Below are 24,675 nucleotides of genomic sequence, written 5' to 3' on the forward strand. Positions count from 1 at the left end.
TCAATACAGTCTGCAAAGGGCCACTATGATCAATAGGCAAGGCCACATCAGCCATTTTTTTATCTGGTTCCATATACACCTGCATGTTGCTGACTGGCACATGAGGTAATTAAATGCCTTTGCCAAAGCAGGAATAAAGCTGAAAAACACCAAGTAACTGCTCCTAGAATCCTGGGGTGAATATAATCTATAATGATCTTGCTACCATTCCTAATACCACCCCCGAAATTGTTAATTTTGGTATGTAAGATAGACATACCGGTACCATCCCCTCTCATAGCTGAAGTAATAGTAAAAACCCTACAGCACAGGTGGATAAAAAAAGAAACAAACAATGAAAGAAAATAAAACAAAAAAAAAAAAAACAAAAAGCCAATCCGCAACATACCTGTATTTCAGGTATATTGTAAGTTAGGGATTTTGTTTTCCCTTTAAATACCCTGCCACCATTTTTGGCAAATAGGCTTGGTGGTGTTTGTGTTAGTGTTCAAAGCAGAACTATAGCTCCGTAACCTGGGTCAGAATATTTAATGCTTCATTGCGAACATGGCTTCTCCTATGTTTGAATAGCATCATCACAATCCTTCAGTATTTGAACATGGATCTAATTGTTTGAGGTGTTTTTGCTTTGCCGGTGAGACATAACAGTACCGATCTAAAGACTTTTTTTCCTATTAAGATATTAGCTAAGCATGCTTTCCATTTGGCCAACCACATTGCTTGTCATATATTATTCTGTTTGTATTCTGTCCTTGGAATCCTAGTCTGTTCAAAGCAGATTTGGTTCTTGTCCCTCCAAACTGTATTCCTGGCTGGAAACCAAGTCTTGGAATGGCACAATAGGCCATGAGACTCTCCTAGGTTTTGCGTTTAATATCTGTGAAGAGGTAATAACAGGTATGAATTTATGTGAGTGGAAAAACAGGAATACAAAAGTATGACACTAAAAAACATGCAAGATGTAATGGTATCTTGCAGTCTTATGGTCAGAAAATGAATGTTTCTGGTGTATCATAAGACAGTTTAAATATATTAACCACTGTATTAGGGAAATAAATTAATTATCTGCTTAATTGCATTGTGCTTGATTCATAATTTAATTAACACTGTTGCTATTTATTAGATTGGAGTTTTGCAATATTAAATTTCCAGAATGGAATCTGTGACGGGAAGCCCTGGGTACTCCCGCCAAACGTTGCTTCCTCCTGCCGGGACACCAACAATTAACCCCTTCAGCACCAGACAGAACCAGTGTTGTAGATAGAAGGGGGGGACGTCGCTGCACTGTGGCTAGCCGAAAGCTTAGCTACACAGTGTGGCTATTGTCCTTAAAAACCACAATAAAGTATCATAGCAGCCCACCCCAAGCATCAGACAACACTCATGTTGAGGTTGTTGTATTGTTGTATTCACATACAATAGACACAACAAGCAACACACAGTTCTCCATCAGGTCCTCCTTTGGACACGGCTCAGTATTTTCACTCAGCCCACCTCAGCCCAGTAGGGGGTCGCTATTGTAGTCTGTGGGGAGGATGGTAAACACAGGTGTTTCCCTGACGTCTGGCTGAAACCAGGTACACATACTGGCCGTAGAGGTCTCTGTCCTGTAAGTCCTGACCTGATGGAGAGTAAAACACCCGTAAACCCCCTCCCAAAATGCAGGAACCCCAAATCTGTCCAAGCGCCACAGTCTTTAGAGTCTCTTGTACTTTGGGAAACGTGGCATTCTGTACCAGGGTCCATAGTCTGTAGGAAGGAGGCTGTCACTCAGTCCTCTCCAGGAGCCCATGGCACGGAGGCTTCCGTGACAGAATCCTTTAGAAGAAAAGAACTGACACAAGAAATGATAGTCCTGTTTTACTGAAACAGCAGGTGCCTAGCAATGTTATAAGTACGGTAAGCCACACCCATGTCTTTCTAGAGAAGGCCTACATATCTTTGCACTGATACACTTAATTGTGTATGACTTCAAATATAATACTAAGGCGTTCTCCTGGACATGTTATACTAGTCGATTTTTATTTTGGTTTATTTAATTTGAATGCTGACTTTTATTGTGAGTGAGAGGTTTCTAGCTGTGTGATGATGACTTTGATCCAACCCAGCCCTATGATAAGACTCAATGTTAATAATAATCAAAAGAAATGCATGATCAAGTATGATAAATAACGATAAATTGGTAGTCTGTGTCCTTAAGAAGGTTGGTAATCAGGTTTCCTCAGGACATAGGTTAGCCCAAGAAGATTTTTTTCATTGGACCTTTCTTTACAATAACTGCCGTTAGGTTCAAAAGACACCATAAAAAGCCACATCTTACCTGTTAACCTGCAAAATAAACCCTACCACCTCCCTCTGATTAAGATCCCTGTCTCTAAAAGTAGGCCTTGCATTTTAATGGATGATGAGGCCTAGCTTGTAATATTTGTGGTAGATAGTAAAACCTCAATAGTCTACTCTGTGTCTAGAGAAAGAGAATGGGAGACAAAGCAAATTAAGGGAATGATTACTCTTTCTTTCAGTGGCATAACACAAAATCCCAACCTCCTCACGACCTGTGTTAAGGGACCATTCCCTGTTGCAGGTAAAACCTAGTGACCCCATTGGCCCCTTATCCCTGTTTATTAACGTACCCACTTGCACAAATCTTTTACCCATACACACTAACACACACATGCTACACGTACTTACCCTAAAACACTCTCATTAAAACACATGCATACACACTCATGCTAAAACACACAGAATTACACATAAAAACTCATGCTAAAACACAAGCAATCATGCTTACACACTTACTGTACACACACACTCCCTCTTACACACACAAACACATTCATGCTAACACATATACACCCTGTAACACACCCATGCATACACATCCATGCCAACACACACTCTCTCACCCTAACACATAGACACTTACACATAAACACACACTCTAACATACATATATACTGACTCCCTAACTCCCTTATACTCTCTCTCTCTCATTCCCTCTCTCGCCATTTTCTCACCCCTCCCCTCCCTCCCTTCACCTATTGTCTTGGAATCTTCCTTCTAGTTGCTTGCACACATTCTGTGAGCAGACACACTTTTATCACAGGGTCACGTAATGCCAAATTACGCCTAGTTTATGCCTCTTCAGAGAGTGTGCCGGGTCAAGTCGGACAGGCCCTTTTATAAGTAGCCCGGACGGGTCTTATGTTACTTAAAATATGATCCAGTGGTATGTTAACAAACACTTTCTATATGCTCAGTAATAAGAATTGGGGCTCCATGAAGATCCGCATCCACCTCTGCACCACAGGGGCTGTAAGGGCTTGTGTTATGCTGCTGTGTTCATAAGTATTATATTTTATATCATGTAACATTGCATGGTTGTTAGCATTTTTGTTTGGTTTGGCTAACAATGTACCATGTGCTACACAACCTGTGCTGGATTCTAATAAGGCAAACATGGCACCAAGTTAGGGAACAGACTTTTGTTCTCTTTCCCACATCGGATCAAACTACTCATGATGTTTGCAGTTCCTGCCTGTATCCTACAAAATGTTTATTTTTTCAGTAGACAGGAGCTTAGTAGTCTTTAATACCTGGGAACTCCTAAGATGTACTATGAGCTACAATAACTCTACATTGTAAGCTTGTTTGAGCAGGACCCTGTTGTTTATGTAAGTCAAATTTTTATGTTATACACTACTTGTTATGTTCTGTCTACCTATTGTGCCGCGCTACAGAGTATGGAGGTGCTATATAAAACAATAAATAATAATAACACCAAAAATACTTGCATTTTTTGAACACCCAATCTATCATTTATATTAACATTAACCTAAATTTGCTGATCCCTCATATAGACACTTGTAAGAGCAACATTAATATTGCTTAACTTGTAACAGGCAAACTATCTACATATATAATACCTTTTTGAGGACCAACATTCACAAAGTAGGGTGTAAAACTACGTAATATTCAAGACCTCAAAAGACATAACATAGTATGAGTTGGCAGCTAAGAACCATTCGTCCCATCCAGTCTGTCCAATTCCTTGCCACCTAAAAATATCACATACTTCTTTAGATTATTATGATATTATGTGAATTTTTTACTTGATCAAATACAATCTAATGTTGTATGGGACTGAAAAAAGCAGGGTTCAGTATGCCCCACAGTGTTTTAAATAAGATCTTTGGATAAACACATTGGTGGTGGCAGCAGCAGATGCCGCTTGCGCTTAAATGTATATTTCTATGCTCAGGAAGTAGGGTGTTTATAATAATTATAGATTTGCAATTCACTCTCACAACCCACGCTCAATTCTCTCCAGGCAAATATTTCTATGCTTCGGATCTATTGTGGAGATTAATATTTTTTCATCCAGGTTTGTTTTCTTTGTACATAGTTACATTGCTTTCGTATTGTAAGGTCTATAAAACAATGGATTTTATAACAAGACGCGGAGGATCCTGTTGCTTAACTCTTTCTTTACTGGAAATAAATAGCAGCAAAAATATGAATAAAGGTAAAAGGAAAAAAATACAACATGTGGCCCCAACAGCCAATCTCTACACAGTATCCACTATAACAGTAGACCCCTCCTCCAAAACTCCCTCTTTCTTTGACTGACGAACTTGATAAACTTGAGAGAGGCAGAAGATCCGTCTTGAGCCAAACTTTAACTTCCGTCAAACAACTGCTGATGCAAACATCGAACTTGAAAAGGTTTGTCAATCAAGTCAAGCTGTAGAGATACAAGAAAAGAATAGAGAATCTGCGGGTTAATTCCAGCAAACTAAACACATAAGTACCACGTAGATCATGAGAACATAAATAGAAAAATGTACCATGGAAAAACTGAGGCCCAGATACGGGCAAGGTCACAGCCAACCATACAGACAAAACAGGTCCAATGGTGCTTTTCCTTTTACCTTTATTCTTATATTTGCTGCTATTTATTTCCAGTAAAGAAAGAGTTAAGCAATACTCGCCTCCATGTCTTTAATAAAATCATGACTTTTCGTCATGGTAATAGCAAAATCATGTAATTTTCCAGATGCTACAGTTCAAATCTTTTTTATTTTATAAAGAAAAATCATAATAAAACACTTAAAGTTAGACTTACAAAGTATGATGTACTTCAAGCCAGGTGGTTGTCTGATGACACAGATGTGGCGGCTAGATATGCATGGTCACACGTTATGTTTATATGCTCACATAGCATGCAACAGGTCTGCTGCTCCAGTGGCAGTCTGGTTGAATAAGGGGTGCTGTTGACCAGTAGTTGTTAATGAAATGAGTGTTCAATCATCAAATGATCATCAATGATCATCAAATCATTGAATGGCGTCATCTGCAGTAGTGTAGCCTGGGGGTCAAGTCTTTTTGAAAGAATGATGTACAAAACCAGATACATTGAAATTCAAACTAGGGATGGCTTATATTGTGGACAATAAGTAGTGCCAGTCAGCATTACAAGGACTATGGACTACTTCTTTAATTGGGACAACTGCAGAAGGGAATATTCGGCATTGCCACTTGCCTTCTTTGTTTACCTACAGATCAGAAGCTTCATTAGATCCCGGTTTATTAATTTTGCGGACGGGACTGGGACAACCCTTTAGATAACTTAAGGCCCAGATGAATGGTGTACTTACCACCAAAGTTGTTTACCACATCATGCAACCTATTCAGTATAATAGGGATATGCAGGGTGGGGCTAAGAATTGATTTAAACAAATGCAATATACAAATTGAAGATATCTGCAAGTTTGCCCTTGCACTACAATCAGCTTTGTATAGGGATATGATCTATAAACGTATCATTATGCATTTTCTTCACCTTGTAGATTGTATAGGATGGGCGAATGGGATACTGATAAATACCTGATAAGTGCAGGGGCCTCCGCTGACTTGCATCACTGCAATGCCCTTGGATACAAAAGTTTTGGTCCGCTGCTGTAACACTTTACTGTCAATTGGGTGTGCAAATTGCTAAACTTTCACCAGAATGGGCTATTATGGGCATAATTGATTAATCTTTCAGGGGAAACAAAATGAAATTAAGACTTTTTGTTGCAACAGAGAGAAAAGCAATTCTTAATCAGTGGATCCAAACACAATCTCTCTACTGCACCCTAAACTATTATGTCATGTGGATGGATTGGCTAGAGGCTTCATAAAGAGACTAAAACCAAAAAAAAAAAAATTCTATTTGATCAGGGCGGGCCCTACAATGGAGCCGACTGGGGCAATTGCCCCAGGCGGCACTTTTGAAGGGGCGGCACTTTGCCTCCCCAAGCGCTTTTTTTTTTTAAGCGGAGGAGAGAGAGGGGCACCTCTGCGGCGAGTCTCTCTGCCACGGGGCCGGCTTGTAATGCTGAGCGCCGGAAGTGACGTCAATTTTTTTGTGCTCAGCATTACAAGCCGGCACCGTGGCAGAGCAGGGAGACTCGCCGCAGGACTGTTTAAAGGTAAGTCCCCGGGGGGGAGGGTTAGGGTAGATAATGGTGTCGGCGAAGTTTAAAATGCCGCCCCCCGGCGTCGGCGGGGGGGGGCGGCATTTTAAACTTCGCCCCAGGCGGCATTAAGTCTTGGGCCGGCCCTGTATTTGATCATCTTATATTAATGTCCATACATATCATAGTACTCCACACAATTAATTCTAAATAAATTTCCAAAACAGAACTACCCATAGGAGTGCCGTCATCAGAAGTCTTGGTGCCCAGTATGGTCTTAAAGCCTGGGCCTCCATGTTCTTTTCATCAGCCTGCCCCATGTCCAATTGTCCCCTCATTGCTCCAGCCATATTCCACCTATTTCCATACCTTATGATACTCCCATAAGCCCTCCTTAAGGGACGGGCCCCCGCTTAGCAGGGCCTACTACAACAGCTGTACACCACTGGTGGAGGCCCTGGCACAATATGACTCTGACACAATATGACTGACTTTATTTTTTCATATCCAAGACTATAGTTCAATTAAGATTCTGTTCACTAGGCTAGGTATCATCTATGGATCCTTTGTGATGAATCCTTATAGTTTTTACTAGCAAAGCGAAACCTAACTTATTATATCAGAAGCTTATTAAATATTGCTCTCTCTAAACATGTGTAAAAATGTATTCACTTTTTTTCACACACATTGAAACATTCCTATAATTCAGTTAATTGTAAATTATATAAATATATTCTGGCACCCACTGCTTAGTGAACTATTTGCGATGACAATCCTAAAAAACTGTAACCCTAATTACTACCGAATAAGGTTAATAAAATTGTGCAGTTTACTGCACAATTTGAGACAACACTTATTATAGTTTCAGAACTATAAGAAAATTACTAAATCAAGTAAGCGGAAAGGGTGGCACACTAAACTAATTGGAACTAGAGGATTCAGCATTTAAATAACTACCAAACTAATAATGTACTTATTCGGTGACAGCACACTCTGTCTACATTAACATATTTTTATGTTTAGCGTAGGGTAAGAAGTGTAAAGTATTAATTCATACATGTTGTGTAACCTGAAATTCCGGTGGGATCTACTGCATGTTTTGACCATGTTTCCATAACATATTTACATTTGTTGCAATCTATAACAAGGAAGATACTTTTTATGGAGGTTTAGCTATTTTGATACGTCTGACGTGTGTTGTTGTTTTTTTTTAAAGCTTTGAGTTCCAATGTTCATTTGGAAGGCCTTTGCACAGTTATTTAAAACAAAAAGTTTTACAGCCACTGTATTATCGCTCTCAGATTGCATTTAAGTGAACCAATGGCTTGCTGTAAGTTTAGGGTATCCGGATTGAATTCCATGGATGTCCTCAGGATGTCTTTTAATGATCCAGTGTGCTGTTTTATCTGGTCTACCAGTTCTAGTTTCCAAGTAAGCTGCCCATATACTGTTTTATATATATATCTATATATATATATATATATATATATATATATATATATATATATATATATATATAAGCAATAGGTGACTTTAAATACACAATCTGATGTTGTCAAGAGAACAAATCCCCCCAAAACAACTGCACATTTTATCTTGAGATTACTGTGTTACTAAATATTGCATGTGTTCAACACTAGGTATATCATAAAATAAAAAATATAATGCTGTGTAACTAATGGAAAAAAAAAATTCTTCTTTATCTCATCCCTCATTTATTTTTTGATTACATTTTTTCTAAAATTCTTACCTGTCCTTAGTTACACAGCATTGTTATTTTACAAATATTATTATTAAAAAAATATTGGTGCAATGAAACATGTAGTTTTCCTGCCATGGATGCTTGCAAAATCACTTATACTTATGTGCCTTTAAAGACAATATATGATTAGTAATATAGCAATATAACTTTATGATACACAATCCAAATGGTGTGATTGGAATCACAAAATTCAAATTAATAAAAGATGACAAACCAGTTATGTAAATGCTCTGTAAAAAAGGAAAGTAATATATTCTGCAGGCGATATTAGCTTCTTTAGTATAATTAGAGTGAGAAATCACAACCAGTCCCAAACAATTAATCTTTTACTAACCTAAAAAATTAAAACCATGAAACATATAATTTGTGCTATTGTGTTGAATTGATTAAAAATGATTTTTAGGTGGTAATCCCATTTGAAACCTTTTTTCCACATATGTGTGACTGCGTGCCTCATTCAGTCATTGTGTCATGATGATATCAGGCACCCTTGATGCACATATAAGTGGGAGAGAAGGCATAGAAACTCTAGAGCTTGTCCTGCTTATGTTTAGGTATGCCTCTGTCTCCTGTGTTCTAGTCAAAATATTTTTTTATTAATTAACATATTAGGTTATTGTGAAATTATCCTTAATTTTTTTTATTTTATTTTAACCAGTACCTTTCAAAACATCATATAATTTGTTAAAAATATATTTACCTTTGTAACTTTCATTACACATATCGGTGGATGCAAATTATGTTTAGAAAGAATTCCTGTTTTGAAACATAGCATTTGAAACAGTGCAAGCTGACATGGTTGTTAATCAAATGTGGTTAATGGGCTGTAGTGGGCTATCATTAACGCACTGTTATATTAGAAACACATGAAATATATTTTTTCCTTTTTTCAGTAATATTACATGAAAATTTAAAGTGATACAAGCATAGAACCACAGATCTCAAATTATCAAAGGAAGCAGACGTTCTGTGAATTGAAGATATGGGGTGAGCGTTTCCTACTCTTCAAAACATTTACACAAACCTCTAGGATGTTTTTCTTATCTTTAGTTCATTGTGTCAAAAATATTCTGAATATTCTCTACTCTGCATATTACTGCAATGTAAGCACATGATCTAATAACATGGTATAGATTTTGTTTCCTAATATAATATTTTAAAGGCCGAATTCTGAGATATTTTTTTAACATTTTTAGAACACATCTGCTCCAAGCAGAGATTTACTGTCTAACTGTAATATGTAACTTGTCAGATAGGAATATTTGCTGAGAGTTATGTGGCGATGTGGCGATTGCATTTTCTGTGCCATGTTAGCATTGTGTCTTTGCTGGCACAAAAACACGTTTGGTGTGCAGGGAAGCAGTGCATATCGGCATAGGTTGTTCTTGTTGCTTTCTCCTTGCAGCCTGAGTCAAAGCCTGGTTCGGCACAGACTAAGAGTAGGGGACTGCAGGTCAGAGTCAAGCTTACTAAAGCCCTTCTTTTATTTATGACTTTGGTCCTCACGGGCATCCATATCAAGAGTAGCCTGGCTTGGTTCACACCTGGCTTCATGAGCCGGACCCTTGGTCTGGCTGTGCAAACAACTTCCTTTCTCACTTGCCTTTTTTTTAATGTACAATGCTTTACGTTCCAATTCATTTACTTTTAGCAAGCACTTCCATTATCAAGGATCAATGATATACCAAGTGCCTTACAAGAAATATCCCTACAGGAACAATAAGATCATGTGTTTCTTAAGTTGAAATGAGTGCTTAGTGCTGATCACATCTATATCAGACAGGTGAATTGTATCACCTTTACAGGTGTTATATTGAGGAAAGTAGATAGATAAATAAATAACAAGCAAGTTAATGATATTAGAAGTGCAGAGAATGAAACCCAGTGATTCATTCACATTTTTTGCCGGTCAGGGCCTGACTGAGTGTTTTGCGTGAGCTTGATAGGATGTTAGGAACAATGGGACAATAAAGTAACCCTTGGCACTCTAGCTGTTGTGTACCGTAATCCCCATTATGTACGTGCAGGTGTTATAGCATGGCCCTCATCAGCATACAGTTAGCCAGACAAAGATATGATACAGTGCAGCATCAGCGCTAAGTGAGCCTGACATACGTTATACAGCATAAAACCCATTACTTTATAGTGATCCAGATACTGATGGCTGTACAGCATTATTATTATTAATCCGGCTTTTTCCTCAATTTGCTTATGCGTATCGTTGTGGCCTCTGTCGTCCTGGTTCCTGAATCTGACCTGGCTGGTATCGTGACCTCTCTTTGTGGCTCCAGTGTTCTCTTCATACTTCCAGACTTTTAGTCTGCTCCTGCCCATCCCCGTAGATGCCTATCTCCACCCTTAGGTTCAAGAATTTAGAACAGATGTGACAACACCTCGTCTAATTATTGAGTTTAGGTGTTTCAGCCACACCCATTGCAAACAGGTGTATGAAAAAATCAAGAAAATATGCATGCCATCTCCATAGACATCAGCAGTACTCAGTGGCTTTAAATGTGGCACTGTCATAGGATACCACCTTTATCACAAGTCATTTCCTAAAATGTCTGGCCTGCTAGATCTGCCCCAGTCCACTTCAAGTGCTATTACTGGGAAGCGGAAGCATCTGAGGGTAACCACAGCTCAGCCTCAAAGCAGCAGACCATGCACACTCACAGAGCGGTGCTGCTCACAGAGCGGTGCTGCTGAGTACAGAAATGTGTATTGCATAAAAAATGCCTGTTCTTTGTAACATCACTTACTATAAATGGTCAGACTGCCTCTGGAAGCAACATTAGCACAAGCATGATGCTTTGCGATCTTCATGAAATCAGTTTCTATGCCAAGCAACTGCACACTGCCATTGACTCTGGGGTGGTGAAAACATACTCTGGAGTCATAAATCATGGTTCACTATCTGGAAGTCTGATAAATTAATCTGGTTTGGTGGATGCCAGGAGAAAGCTACCTACCGGAATGAATAGTGTCTACTGTAAAGGTTGGTCGAGGAGAGACAATGGTCTGTGGCAGTTTTCCAGGGTTTTGGTTAGGTCCCTTAGTTCCAATGAATGGTAACGTTAATGCCAAAGCATACAAAGATACTTTAGACTTTGTAGCACCAGTTTAGTAAGGACCCTTTCCTGTTCCAGCATGACTGTCCCCTTGTGCACAAAGCTAGGTCCATAAAGACATGATTTGATGAGTGTGGCATGGAGGAACTCAAGTGGCCAGCACAGTGCCCTGACCTTAACCCCACTAAAGGATGAATTTGAAAACTGTAGAAGCCAGACCTTCTAACTACCCTTCTGACTAACATCAGTGCCTTACCTCACAAATCCTCTTTTGGCTGAATGGGTATGAATTCCATATAGACATATTAGTTTAACCTAAAGAACAATTTTAAAAAATCATACAAATTCTAAGAACAGGAAGTTTGGTTATGGCTGCTCCAAGTGATATACATTTACATGTGATTTTCTTTTCATCTGTAATTGATACTACATGGGTTTAAATAAGTGTGTTGAACTGCAAAATACTTTCTCTTCCTTACTAGTAATAAAATTTGACATTTCACATCAATCTGACATCTTTCTTCAGCTTTAATGGCTTAACCGCACCTTCTCTATCTGCAACTTCAATCCACAAAAACCTTTGTTGCGTTGCCTTTGACTAAAACTCTCCTTATCTTATTTAACTTTATGGCCTCACTATGAATACATTATTTTGCAGCAGGAATATTTGGTATACAATTCAACAGGTTTTTTTCTCCATTTCTGGATAAAAGTTTTATAAACATAGGACTATAACGAATGCCTTGTACCAAAAGAGAATCGTATGGTTAATATTCAGCTATGTGCCATTTCTTGCAGAAAGAGACATGGTGTATGTGAAATATATTTACGTTCTATAGTTTGTTTTGTTAGCAATTATAATTTGCTTACATGCACATTGGGGAACTATCTAAGTGTGCTCCATATGGCTATTGGGAAGGAATACTTGGACATTAATGATGGCTACAGTTGGTCTGGAGAATGAGCAGAGGAAGACGAGGCGTGTGGTGAAATAAGGAGCGAGTTGAGTTGAGTCAAAAAACCATCTTTTTTTGAAGATCAGCCAGATAATGAACAGCCCTACTGGAGCTACCAAAGTAAACTCACCTCTCGAATTTGTGTCAAAAAGCAGAAAAAAGCGGTATATAACGTCAGTTTGGGTGTGTCGGCTATCTTTCCTGAAATAGTATGCTGGTTTTTGCTGCTCTTTCTCAGCTATGAGTATTAGAAATGCTAACCCCACGTCATGCACAACTGAACTCTTCTGGTTCAATAAAAGTGAACTTTAATCTCTCAAAGGTTTGTTTTAGTATCAGTAACATTTGAATCCTGATCGTTACTAGATTTGTATTCACCTGGTATTGTAAATCAAGAATGCTTTAAGCCACTGCTAACATTAGCCGTTGTAAAGGAAATTTACTTGCATTTTAGTATAAAAACAGATGATCAGTTCCGGCTAGCTCCAAATTATGATATATAGGGGCATTTGTCATTGTTCTCTAAAATACTGCTGTGTTCTGGAACTGGAACTAATGTCCTGAGGTCGTTTGTTTTGATCATAATGTGTCTTTAAATTTGATACCCACTATGTTGTTTGTTTGTTTTATTTAAGGTGATTTTGTTTATTATAATAAACAATTATAGCATTCAGCTACAGCATAATTGACTACAGTATATTTTAGGCTCTAACTCAATGGGGGACATTGGTGCCTTTGTTGACTTTGTAACGATTGTAAGCGTTGAGCAGGGCTCTCTCCACCTAATGTATCGGTTTGTCTTAGTCTGTCAATTCTTGTCTTGTCATACCCCTTGAATTTATGTATTGTATTAAGCGCTGTATAAACTGTTGGCGCTATATAAATAAAAGATAATAATAATAATAACGTTCCTAGAAATCTTCGAGCAAAAACCTTTCAGAGTAAAAAGAAGCCTATTAAATGAACAGGTACGCACAAAACAGCTACATGCCTTCTGAATGGAAGCCTGACTTTTTACCTGGTGGGGCAAAGCCAAAATCCAGCAGATGTTGAGGGACTTACATTCCAAAAACCCTATTTACACTGAAAAAATATATTATGTGAATAAGTAATGCTCTATGTGTTGCATGCAGAAAAATAAACAAAAAAAGGCGCATGTCTGTATCCAGAGGAAATTCCAGAGGAAAGGGGGTGAGTGGGAAACTATCCCCCTTACCACGTTCTTTGGCCACCCATGAAACTTCGGAAGCAGGGGCCTCTTAAGTGTAGGCAATGCTGTATTCTCTGATTGACAGTAAAATAAGAGTATTTTGTTCATATTTAATAAAGGATTCTATGTTGAATAGGTGTACGGAATATATGTGAATTCTATTAAATTATTTTTAGAATTCAGTCAAAACATTATCATATGCAGTTAGTCTGGTTTGCGGCAATCCTACTCTAGAACTGGGTGTGGCCGCATAAATCATGCTTTGTCATTTTTGTTTGAACAAATGCATACGATTTGTAGGCCAGGACACACCGTCTCCATAGATAAACCCAACAAGAAGTGTGTTTTTTTTCTGTACCTTGGTGACAGGTGAGTCACGCTTAACTCCTTTAAGTGACAGTGATCTCATATTACAAGGTACACCAACAGCAGTAGAAATTAAAAGGAAAGGAAACTGCTGAAATATCGAATGACCTTATAAACTCTTAAGGTGATTTCAAGTAAGAATGCCAGTCCCTTTTTCCATAACATTTTTGTCAGCATTTTTGTCAGCGGGAATGCCCCCGACGTCTGCGGGACCTCCCACCAACGTCACCGGACCCCTTGCTGACGTCATTGGGCAGTCCTGGCCGTGTCCCACAAGGGAAGGCTCCGGAATTTCTAAAAAAAAAAGTAACACATAGGCATGCCATTTCCATAGACAAACATTGACAGTAGAACAAGTGCTGATTGACTTTAAACATGGTTATATGATGCCACAAGTCAGTTTGTGAAATCTCTGCCCTGCTAGTATATAATGCTAGATCTTCCCTGGTCCACTGTAAGTGTTATAGTGTAGCTGTAGACAATGCAGATGTGGTGCTGAAGCACATAGCACATTTTAGGACCACACGTCCTACATAGCATCACTTACTACAGAATTCTAAACTGCCTCTGGAAGCAATATCAACACAATGTTAGATAATAATCTTTGTCTTCTGTAAATTGTGTTCCAATCATTCACATAGATGGAGAGTAGAAGTAGGAAGCAGTCTTTAATCACAATCGAAGGAGAACATGCTGAATGAACAGTCAAGGCAGTCCATGACAGTTTTATAACTTTAATTATATTTAGGACCGCGGTTTACTCAGCCGCACCAGACTATTCCCGGGGATGTTTCCGACGCTGTCGCTCAGGGTCTCAAAGTCAGATCAAGTCGCTTTTTCGAACATACCATCATTGGACCCTAAACTCTCCGAAAATAGGGACTTTTTGTTGGGTGGCCATTGCTGGCCATAGAACTGTATGGAGGCGCCGGGCTGTCTGATTGTTGTGCTTTTCCTAATAAAGGCAGTTCCTGTTTTACTTTAATACGAGTTCTGTCTTGTTATTGGGGTAAGCCCCGTTGCTGTCCTTGACAGGACAGTAAAGCACTGTATTGCTATGTTACAGTGCCACCAAGGTTCCAGAAATGCTGTGTTTCCTGCTGTCTTCTATGCTATTTGCACCTGATGATCCAAGTCTTGTATTCCTGGTGACAGGAATGGGCAGAAGGCATTGTCTGTCGGGTGTACCCAGTAGGGGTACAGGTTGTTCCCATCACAGTTTACTATCGTCCAGGCATCTTATCTAGAGGCTAGAGGTCAGCTGAGTCCTTTCAGTTATGCACATTCATAGAGCAGGCAACATTTGATTAATTATGATTTTATCTGGTTCAGCTTGGGATCACAAATGATATAGAAACATAAAAATGATGTTTCTCACAACAAGCACCTTGCATGGCCAAGCAGCTGCACGTAAGTGGTGTAAAGTACACGGCCACTAAAATCTGGAGCACTGGGAATGTGTTCTCTGGAGTGATGAATCATGCTTCATTATCTAGAAGCACAAATCTGTTTGTCAAAGTTTGTATTAGGTCCCTTAGTTCGAGTAAAAACGGTAATGTTGATGCTACCGCATACAAAGACATTTTAAACAATTGTATGCTTTCAACTTTGTGGCACCGGTTTGAGGAAGACACTTTCCTGTTCCAGCATCACTGCACCCCAATGCACAAAGCAAGGCCCAAACAAAATTGCTTATCACGTATTATCACCATTGCACACCTTTGAGATGAACTGAAACACAGTTCGTAAGCCAAGCTTTCTTGTCCAACATCAGTGACAGAAGAGTTGAAGCTGTTATAGCCTATTAATGTCCATGGTTTTCTCATTGGGATGCCCAACAAGCTTATATGGTTGTGATGGTCAAGTGTCCACTTACTTTTGGTCATATAGTGTATGTCTTGAGCTGTTTATTACTGGGTCATTTGGCTGGACCAGGCTTAGGAGTGTAAGCCTTCTCCCAAAAGAAGCTAGGTCATAAGCCTAGCGTGATGCAGCTAAAAAAATAAGCAATTAGCAGTACTCAGCAGAGAGGATGGAGGTGCAAAGGTGAGTGTTGGGGGCAGCGGGGTGATGCCCTATGTCAGGCCTAGATACACCACTGATTCTACCACAATGTATACATTTTTAAATAAGAGAACCAATTATTATTATTTTTATAAAAATCACTGACTATCCAGATAGAAGTAAACCAATATCAGTTGTTTATTGAGAGTTTAGTATCAAATGTACAGCAACCCTACTTGCACAGACATTTTATTCTGGGTCACTTACATTTGGCTCCCAGTAAAGATATAATTCTCTGCAGCAGAGCGTATCATTTTACTTTACAGTAAGGCATGTTTAGAGAGATTTGCCTACAACTGTTGTAGATAGAGCCCTCTACTCAGTAGCCTTAGGGATTAGGCGATCACCTAAGAAACATCTGCCAGTGGGACTTTGCATGGCTATTTCTGTTTGCAGTAAAGAAATGGGGAAAAGGAAGGCTTTGAGATCATAATAATAATAATTAAACAAGAAAACAAGAAATTGAAAAATGAGACCATGGATTGAAGCGAGAGAGAAAGGAGGTTTTTGTTCAATAAAATAGATCTTTGAGACAAGGTGAAACATCAATGTGACGGAACCCTTCATCACCCCTGGAGAGGCCTGAGAGCCATCCTCCTCCCTATTGACTAGGGGCCCTGGCCCTGTAAAGACTTCTGAGTGTAGGCACAGGGGCTCTGTTTCTACTGATTTTTCCCCAGTACAGGTTTTTCCATATTCCATAAATATTAGAGGCTCTGGGGACTGTGGTGCGCTGATATTGTTTTGGGATTGGTCCTGTACTTTGCAAACACAGATGATGTTTTGCAATTATTTATTGGATGTCATAACTTTTCCCTGTGTCTCTCCATGTTTTCAGCTACCCCCAGAAGTATATTGTTTTATCACTTGCAGAGGGGATTATGTCTGGCAGACAGCCAGGTTGCAACCAGGGAGTGACAAATTATTGTTTCAGTTAATCTGTTTAACACCTGACCCCCCCCCACCACACTAAAATGTTGTTTACATCAGTCTTTCCCCATCCCTCCCCAATTATATTCCAATTGTGTCTCTCTGAATAAACAGTTCCTGTTTCACCTCAACACGAGTTCTGTCTTGTTATTGAGGTAAGTCTCGGTGCTGTCCCTGTCAGGACAGCAAAGACCTGGCCCAACCATTATTACTAATCTTCAGGGATTCTTTCAGCTCAGGCATAGTTCCATAATATTGGCGCAAGGCAGATGTTGTGCCCATATTTAAAAAGGGATCAAAATCTCAACCGGGTAATTACAGGCCAGTAAGCTTAACATCGGTAGTGGGGAAATTATTTGAAGGGTTGCTAAAGGTATACATTCAAGATCATATCTTGATCCATAATCCAATTAGTAGAAGTCAATATGGATTTGTGAAAGACACGTCTTGTCAAACCAACCTATTAGCATTCTATGAAGAAGTTAGTAGAAATATAGACCGGGGAGTGGCTGTAGATGTGATTTATCTGGACTTTGCTAAGGCATTTGATACGGTTCTGCATAAAAAGGTTACTCTACAAATTAACAGAAATGGGCTTAGGGGCAAATGTCTGTATTTGGATCAGAAATTGGCTAAAAGATAGAATGCAGAGGGTTGTTGTGAATGGATGTTTCTCAGCCTGTACGCAGGTATTAAGTGGAGTGCCTCAGGGGTCTGTCCTCAGTCCTCTTCTTTTTAATTTATTTATAAATGATCTCCCAAACTGCATTGAGAGCCATGTCACAGTTTTTGCTGATGACACAAAATTAGGCAGGGTAATTCAGACTAATCTTGATGTTTCTTCTTTGGGGGAAGATTTAGATAGAGTTGGGGACCGGGTGTGCAAGTTGCAGATGAGGTTCAACATAGATAAATGCAAAGTTATGCATTATGGTAAAAATAATAAAAATGCAACCTATTCTTTAAATGGAATATCCTTGGGGGAAACTACCACTAAGAAGGACTTAGGAATAACGGTTGACAACAGATTTGACAACAGTGCGCAATGCCAGCAAGCAGCTGCGAGGGCCAATAAGGTTATAGCATGCATAAAAAGAGGTATTGATTCAAGGGAGGAGGATATTATCTTGCCTCTTTACAGGTCATTGTTAAGACCTCACCTTGAATATGCGGTACAATTCTGGGCACCGGTCCTTAAAAAGGACATTATGAAATTAGAAAAAGTGCAAAAGAGGGCCACGAAATTAATAAGGGGATTGGGAGATACTAGTTATGAACAGAGACTAAAAAAGTTAAAATTATATACGCTAGAAAAACGGCATCTCAGAGGGGATATGATAACATTATATAAATATATGCAGGGCCAATATAAAGAGCTCTTCAGTGACCTGTTCATTAACGGAAATATACAAAGAACAAGAGGTCACCCTCTGAGACCGGGAGAGCGGAGATTTCATAGACGACAAAGGAAGGGATTCTTCACAGTGAGGACAATAAAGGTATGGAATTCACTGCCAAGGGAGGTAGTGTTATCCAATACGTTAGATGCCTTCAAAAGGGACCTCGATATGTTCTTAGAAAGGCATGACATACAGGGATATAAATAGAATAAAATTAATATTTTAGAGCTTCTTGATCCAAGGAGAAATCCGATTGCCTCTTGGAGTCGAGAAGGAATTTTTTTCCCCTGATGGCAGAATTCGAAGTAGCTTAATTAGGGGTTTTTTTGCCTTCTTTTGGATCAAGAATAGGAAGGTTAGGTAGAAGGGTTGAACTTGATGGACTTAGGTCTTTTTTCAACCTTATGAACTATGTAACTATATGTAACTATGTAACTATGTAACTATGTATTGCTATATTACAGTGCCATCCAGGTCCCAGAAAGGCTGTATTTCCTGCTGTTGTCAACGCTATTTCCACCTGATGAACCAAGCCTTGTATTCCTGGTGACTACGGGTAGAAGGAAGCAATGTCTGGCGGGTGTACCCAGGGCTTGGGGAAACTTGATTTACTATTGTTTTGTTCTAATATCATGAATGTCCTTTTTATGTATTTATCTACTTTCCTCAAAATAACCTCTGTAAAGGTATAGTGGGGGGGGCACAATTTTCTGTTCTTGCCTCGGGTGCAAAAAAGAGCTAGCCCAAAAAAGGGCTTTGCCCCTCTCGCTTAGCGGCTTCTTTAAAGTCAGAGCACCAGTGGGTACTCCACAGTACAGAAGTGGCCAAAATCGTAAAAAACAAGAAGTTAGCCTTTAGTCAATACAAAAAAAAACAAAGTGAGGAAGGTAGGCAGATCTATAAGATTAGGCAGAAAGAAGCAAAGCAAGTTATAAGAGCTGCCAAATCACACACAGAAGAGAGACTTGCCCTGTCAGTAAAAAAAGGGAGATAAAACATTTTTAGATATATAAATGAGAAAAGGAAAGTAAAACAAGAAGTGGTAAGATTAAAAACAAAATAAGAAAAGTATGTAGAAGAGTATAAAGCCCTAGCTGACGGCCTCAATGAATATTTCTGTTCAGTTTTTACAGATGAAAATGAAGGAAATGTACCTCAGTTAGGAAAAAAGTCATTTGATACATGTCGAGGGTCTACATTAGTTGTTTAAGGTAAAGACAAATAAGTAGATGGGGCCTGATGGGATACACCCCAAGTTATTAAAAGTGCTTGGTGGTATACTGGCAAAACTGTTACCAGATTTATTTACCGAATCATTGTTAATGGGAGTCTTCCCAGAAGATTGGAAATTAGTGAATGATGTGCCCACTCACACAAAAAAGGCAGTAGGGGGGAGTTGGACAACTCGAGGCCAGTAAGTCGTGCATCTGTAGTGGGGGAACTAATGGAAACTATATTAAAGTATAGGATTGTTGAGCATCTGAAGTCACACGGGTTTCAAGATCAAAAACAACATGGGTTTTTATTGATTTTTTTTTGATTGGGCAACTAAAGTAATTGATCAAGGTGGTACGATAGACCTATCTGGATTTCAGTAAGGCTTTTGACACTGTTCCACATAGAAGAATTATCAATAAAATGCATTTAGATCCCAATATGGTTGAATGGATTAGGGAGAGGGTTGTTGTCAATGGTGTATATTTAGAGCAAGGTTTTGTTACCAGTGGGGTACCTCAGGGATCTGTACTTGGACCCATTCTCTTTAATATTTTAGGTAGCGATATTGCAGAAGAGTGAGTACCTGAAGGAGGGGAGACACTCATGTTAAGATTAAAGTATAAAAAAGCATATGGACAACTATACAGCTGGTTTATAATCTGGATGCTGTTTGATCCGGAGCCTGCGTGGGTTCCACAAAATCACACTCCCTGAGTTAAACATGCTAGAAATATCAGAAAGGGGACAGCATTCATCTACCCGTCCATGACATAACGCTACAGAATAAGGCAGCTCTGGTCTTGTGAGTTTACAATCTATTAAGAACCTCAAAGGCTGGATTGATATACTAACTTTCCAATTCCAAACCCAAAAACTGTTTTAGAATTGAATAAGTTATGCAAAGTGTTGCATTTTATGTGCTTTATCTGCTCCCTGTAAGAGGGATAAATAAAAATTCAGTGAATGCAAGACATGCGTAGGGTGACAAATAATAACGCTAACTAGTAAGTCATTAAGAATCTCCAGCGCCTACTGAGCTCTGCAGAAACTCAGCCTCTCCTTCTTAACGAATACATGCAGACTCCTTGACAGTTCTAGAACCCTGCCCCCTGTGGGAGGGCCCATGAATAATTGACAGCTGCCTTCCACAGCCCATTTCATTACAGTCCCGGAAACCTAGTATTGCAAGGCGGCCCAGTCTGCGATTCACTGCGCCCCTTATACTTATATCGCACTTCGATTGGCTTGTCCTGTTTTGAGCGGCGTGTTTTAGCCCCGCCCGGCGAGCGCCGCAGCGCGCCCGGCTCCGGAGCGCTTCCAGTTGAGAGATGGCGGCCACTGCAGGTAGATCCCGGCTGCTGCTGCTGTCAAGGAGTGGTGGGGGGCTGACAGCGGGCTTCCCCGGACTGGGCGTCAGCAGGCATCGTCCTCACAGGACGGTAAGTGACCGAGAAGGCTTTTCCCGACTGGCTTCAGGGAGGAAAATGTCTTACATTATATCGGGACCAGGAAGGAGCTGGCTGGGGCGGGGTGTGTAGGAAACTCCTGGCTTCTGCAACCATTACCTTGGTGTTCTCCCGATCTTATCTGCCCTTATAGTAGGAGGTGACACCCTCTTTCCGCAGGGTAGCCGCACTCTGGGCATTGGCTAAATACACTTGCCTTGTACTCAAAGTGCCCGTTTGTCTGCATTGCACTGGGACAGTGTGCCTCCTTCACCTCAGTTGTACAAAAACCCGCAGTGTCATCTGCAAATCTGAGCAGCCTGCTGGGGATCCCGCACACTTAATCTGACATGTGATCCACTAAGTGACCAGACTTGCGCCCTCTTTGCCCTAATGAGGAGCACCCTCTGCCACACACAAGGGACAAACTTTGTGCATCAGGACAGGGGAAATGGTGCAGTGACTGTCACAGCGGAGCATGAGCCTTAGCACTTGTAGCCCCTGGATACCGTAGTCACCCCAGCATAGGGGCACTTACTTAGCTTTTCTGGGTAGGAGCTGGTAGAGGGAGGATCTCCAGCATGACATGCAGACCCTGAGAGAGGGAATGCACCTTTTTCCCACCCTTATTCCATAAAAGGGCTTTTCCTGCAGTTTTCTGTAGCACATACTGCTCAGCAACTAGTCTCTGGGATATGGCTTTATACATATGGGTTTAATCATAGAGTCATACGTGCTGGCTGATTTAAAAAAAACATTTTTAACATGATTTCTGATTTTGACATATAAGGCATGTTGGGTAAATCATTGAGTGATCTCAAAGAAAATAAAAAAAATAAATAAAAAAATAAATACCCGGTAATTATAAAATATATATATATATTTTTATTGTGTATAAAGGGATTTTTTAGGTCATTTCATATTAATTAGTGATATTAATAATGTAATCTAGAGGAGTTAAGGTTGTATGATCACATGCTCCATTCCAGTAATTGTTTCGTATTTGGTATGTGTGTGTGTGTATATATATATATATATATATATATGTGTATGTATGTATGTAATGAGCCCTATATTTGTTTCCGAATGCTACACTTTGATGTATGTTACCAATGGTGTGCTCTTGACATTAAATTTGTAAGGTGCTGCATGTCTTTGGAATATTGTAGAAATGGGATAGTGCTTGTTCAAGTGTTTTTCTTTTCAGTCTGAAAAAACACATTTGTGTATCTTTTTTTTTTTGTTTTGTTTTTGTTTTCTTCTTGAACCTCCTGTCTTAGATGACATACTGAGTCAAGCCATCATTCTTAATGGTTGTATATCTTGGTCCGATCCTTTCCTCTTCTGTCATGTTCTTACACTAAGTATTCACCCAGATAGATCTAGACCTGTAGGTGCGAGATGGATGCATTGCTTCTGTGATTACCTATAATTGTGTGGCTAACCCTTGGGTAGATTATTGACATTACTGCTTATCATAATTGGTACTTTGTCTACCTTGGGGTGTAAGTGTCATAGTGTGTATATCTTCACCAAGAAAGGTTACTAAATTCTAGCAATTTTGAAGAGCCTCTACTTTTTACATTAAAACATTTTTTCTAGCATTTTCTCTTTTAGAATGTGTTCAATTACCGTATGTACTCTGCCATTAACCATTATAATCCTATTATAATATATTTTGCATCAATAGATACCTTTTTTTTTGCAAGCATTGATGGCTGTTTAATAGTAAACTGAACAGGTGGCAGAAGCGACTTCACTCTCATAATCTAAGAAGAGAATTGCACAGGTGCCGGCAGATTCTTGTACTAGCAATTTCCTCTTTTGGCACATCACTGTCTGTGCTAGACTTGCATTCCAGTGCTATTTTTGGTAGGAAGCATCTCATTAATAAAATATCACATTGTTAATACGGAATATCTTTTTTGGAGACTTATGTTACTGAATGAGCAGAAATCTGTAGGCATCTGATGGAACCGTTGGCTTCTGTGGAGATGGCAGGAAGTGTATTGCAAGTAGGATAAGAGCAAAAGATGAGTCAAAGCCAGTCTTGCCGTAAGCTTATTAGTACTTTATGTTTTAATTCTGCTGACAGCCCAAACAGTACCATATAAAGTATCTCACAAAAGTGAGTACATCCCTCGCATCTTTGTAAATATTTTATATCTTTTCATGTGACAACACTGAAGAAATTACACTCTGCTACAATGTAGTAGTGAGTGTACAGCCTGTATAACAGTGTAAATGTGCTGTCCCCTCAAAATAATTCATCACACAGCCATTGATGTCTAAACCTTGGCAACAAAAGTGAGTACACCCCTAAGAGGAAATGTCCAAATTGGGCCCAGTTAGCCATTTCCCCTCCTTGGTGTCATGTGACTCGTTAGTGTTACAAGGTCTCAGGTGTGAATGGGGAGCATGTGCGTTAAATTTGGTGCTATCGCTCTCACACTCTCTTATACTGGTCACTGGAAGTTCAACATAGCACCTCATGGCAAAGAACTCTCTGAGACTCTGAAAAAAAGAATTGTGGCCTAGGCTATAAGAAGATTGCCAAGACCCTGAAACTAAGCTGCAGCACGGTAGGCAAGACCATACAGCGGTTTCACAGGACAGTTTGCTGAAGACAAGCAGACTAAGGACATGGATTACTGGAACCATGTCCTGTGGTCCGTTGAGACCAAGATAAACTTATTTGGTTCAGATGGTGTGTGGCGGCAACCAGGTGAGAAGTACAAAGACAAGTGTGTCTTGCCTACAGTCAAGCATGGTGGTGGGAATGTCATGGTCTGGGCCTGCATGAGTGCTGCTGGCACTGGGGAGCTACAATTCTTTGAGGGAACCATGAATGCCAACATGTACTGTGACATACTGAAGCAGAGCATGATCCGCTCCCTTCGGAGACTGGGCCGCAGAGCAGTATTCCAACATAATGACCCCAAACGCACCTCCAAGACGACCACTGCCTTGCTAAAGAAGCTGAGGGTAAAGGTGATGGACTGGTCAAGCATGTCTCCAGGCCTAAACCCTATTGAGCATCTGTGGGGCATCCTCAAACGGAAGGTAGGGGGAGTGCAAGGTCTCTAACATCCACCAGCTCCGTGATGTTGTCATGGAGGAGTGGAAGAGGACTCCAGTGGCAACCTGCGAAGCTCTGGTGGCCAAAAATTATACAAAATAATGGTGGCCACACAGAATATTGACACTTTGTGCCCAATTTGGACATTTCCACTTAGGGGTGTACTCACTTTTGTTGCCAAGGTTTAGACATTACTGGCTGTGTGTTGAGTTATTTTGAGGGGACAGCAAACTTACACTGTTATATAGGCTGTACACTACTTTACATTATAGCAGAGAGTCATTTCTTCAGTGTTGTCGCATGAAAAGATATAATAAAATATTTACAAAAATGTGAGGGGTGTACTGACTTTTGTGAGATACTGTATCTCCGTATTAGAGATGGGGATGTCCATACCTCCTCCAAGATGGAATACATTGGGACATACTGTGAATACACTAAGCAGGAGTGGCGCTTGCATAATAAGAGGCAAAATATATCTTGTGTGTAGGAGATCTATTTGTTTTACTGTCACCAGAGTAAGACTAGGTGATGGATTTGTTGAAATGTCATAATGCAATATAATGTCAGAATTCTTGGGCACCAATTATGGAATATTTTTTTAAATATTGGTTGTAAGAGACGGGTTAGGAGCCTGATGATGAATGTACATTTTACTGAACAAGAATCAAGTCCTGCACTATGTGCGATGTTCCATATGTTGGCAAAAGTCTAAAAAT

At 39.7% G+C, this 24,675-nt stretch overlaps 1 protein-coding gene across 1 annotated transcript in view; it reads left to right on the forward strand.

Annotated features, from left to right (window-relative positions):
• The first annotated feature begins 20,722 nt into the window (after positions 1–20,722).
• The window catches only part of MCU (mitochondrial calcium uniporter), a 46,939-nt gene continuing 42,986 nt past the window's right edge, over positions 20,723–24,675 (forward strand). The window contains exon 1 of the mRNA XM_053451322.1: positions 20,723–20,871. Within this exon, the coding sequence (XP_053307297.1) occupies positions 20,761–20,871 (111 nt within the window). The 5' untranslated portion in view covers positions 20,723–20,760. The remainder of the gene's footprint in view (positions 20,872–24,675) is intronic.

The sequence above is a fragment of the Spea bombifrons genome, chromosome 11, assembly GCF_027358695.1.
Source record: "Spea bombifrons isolate aSpeBom1 chromosome 11, aSpeBom1.2.pri, whole genome shotgun sequence".
Classification (NCBI taxonomy): Eukaryota; Metazoa; Chordata; class Amphibia; order Anura; family Pelobatidae; genus Spea; species Spea bombifrons.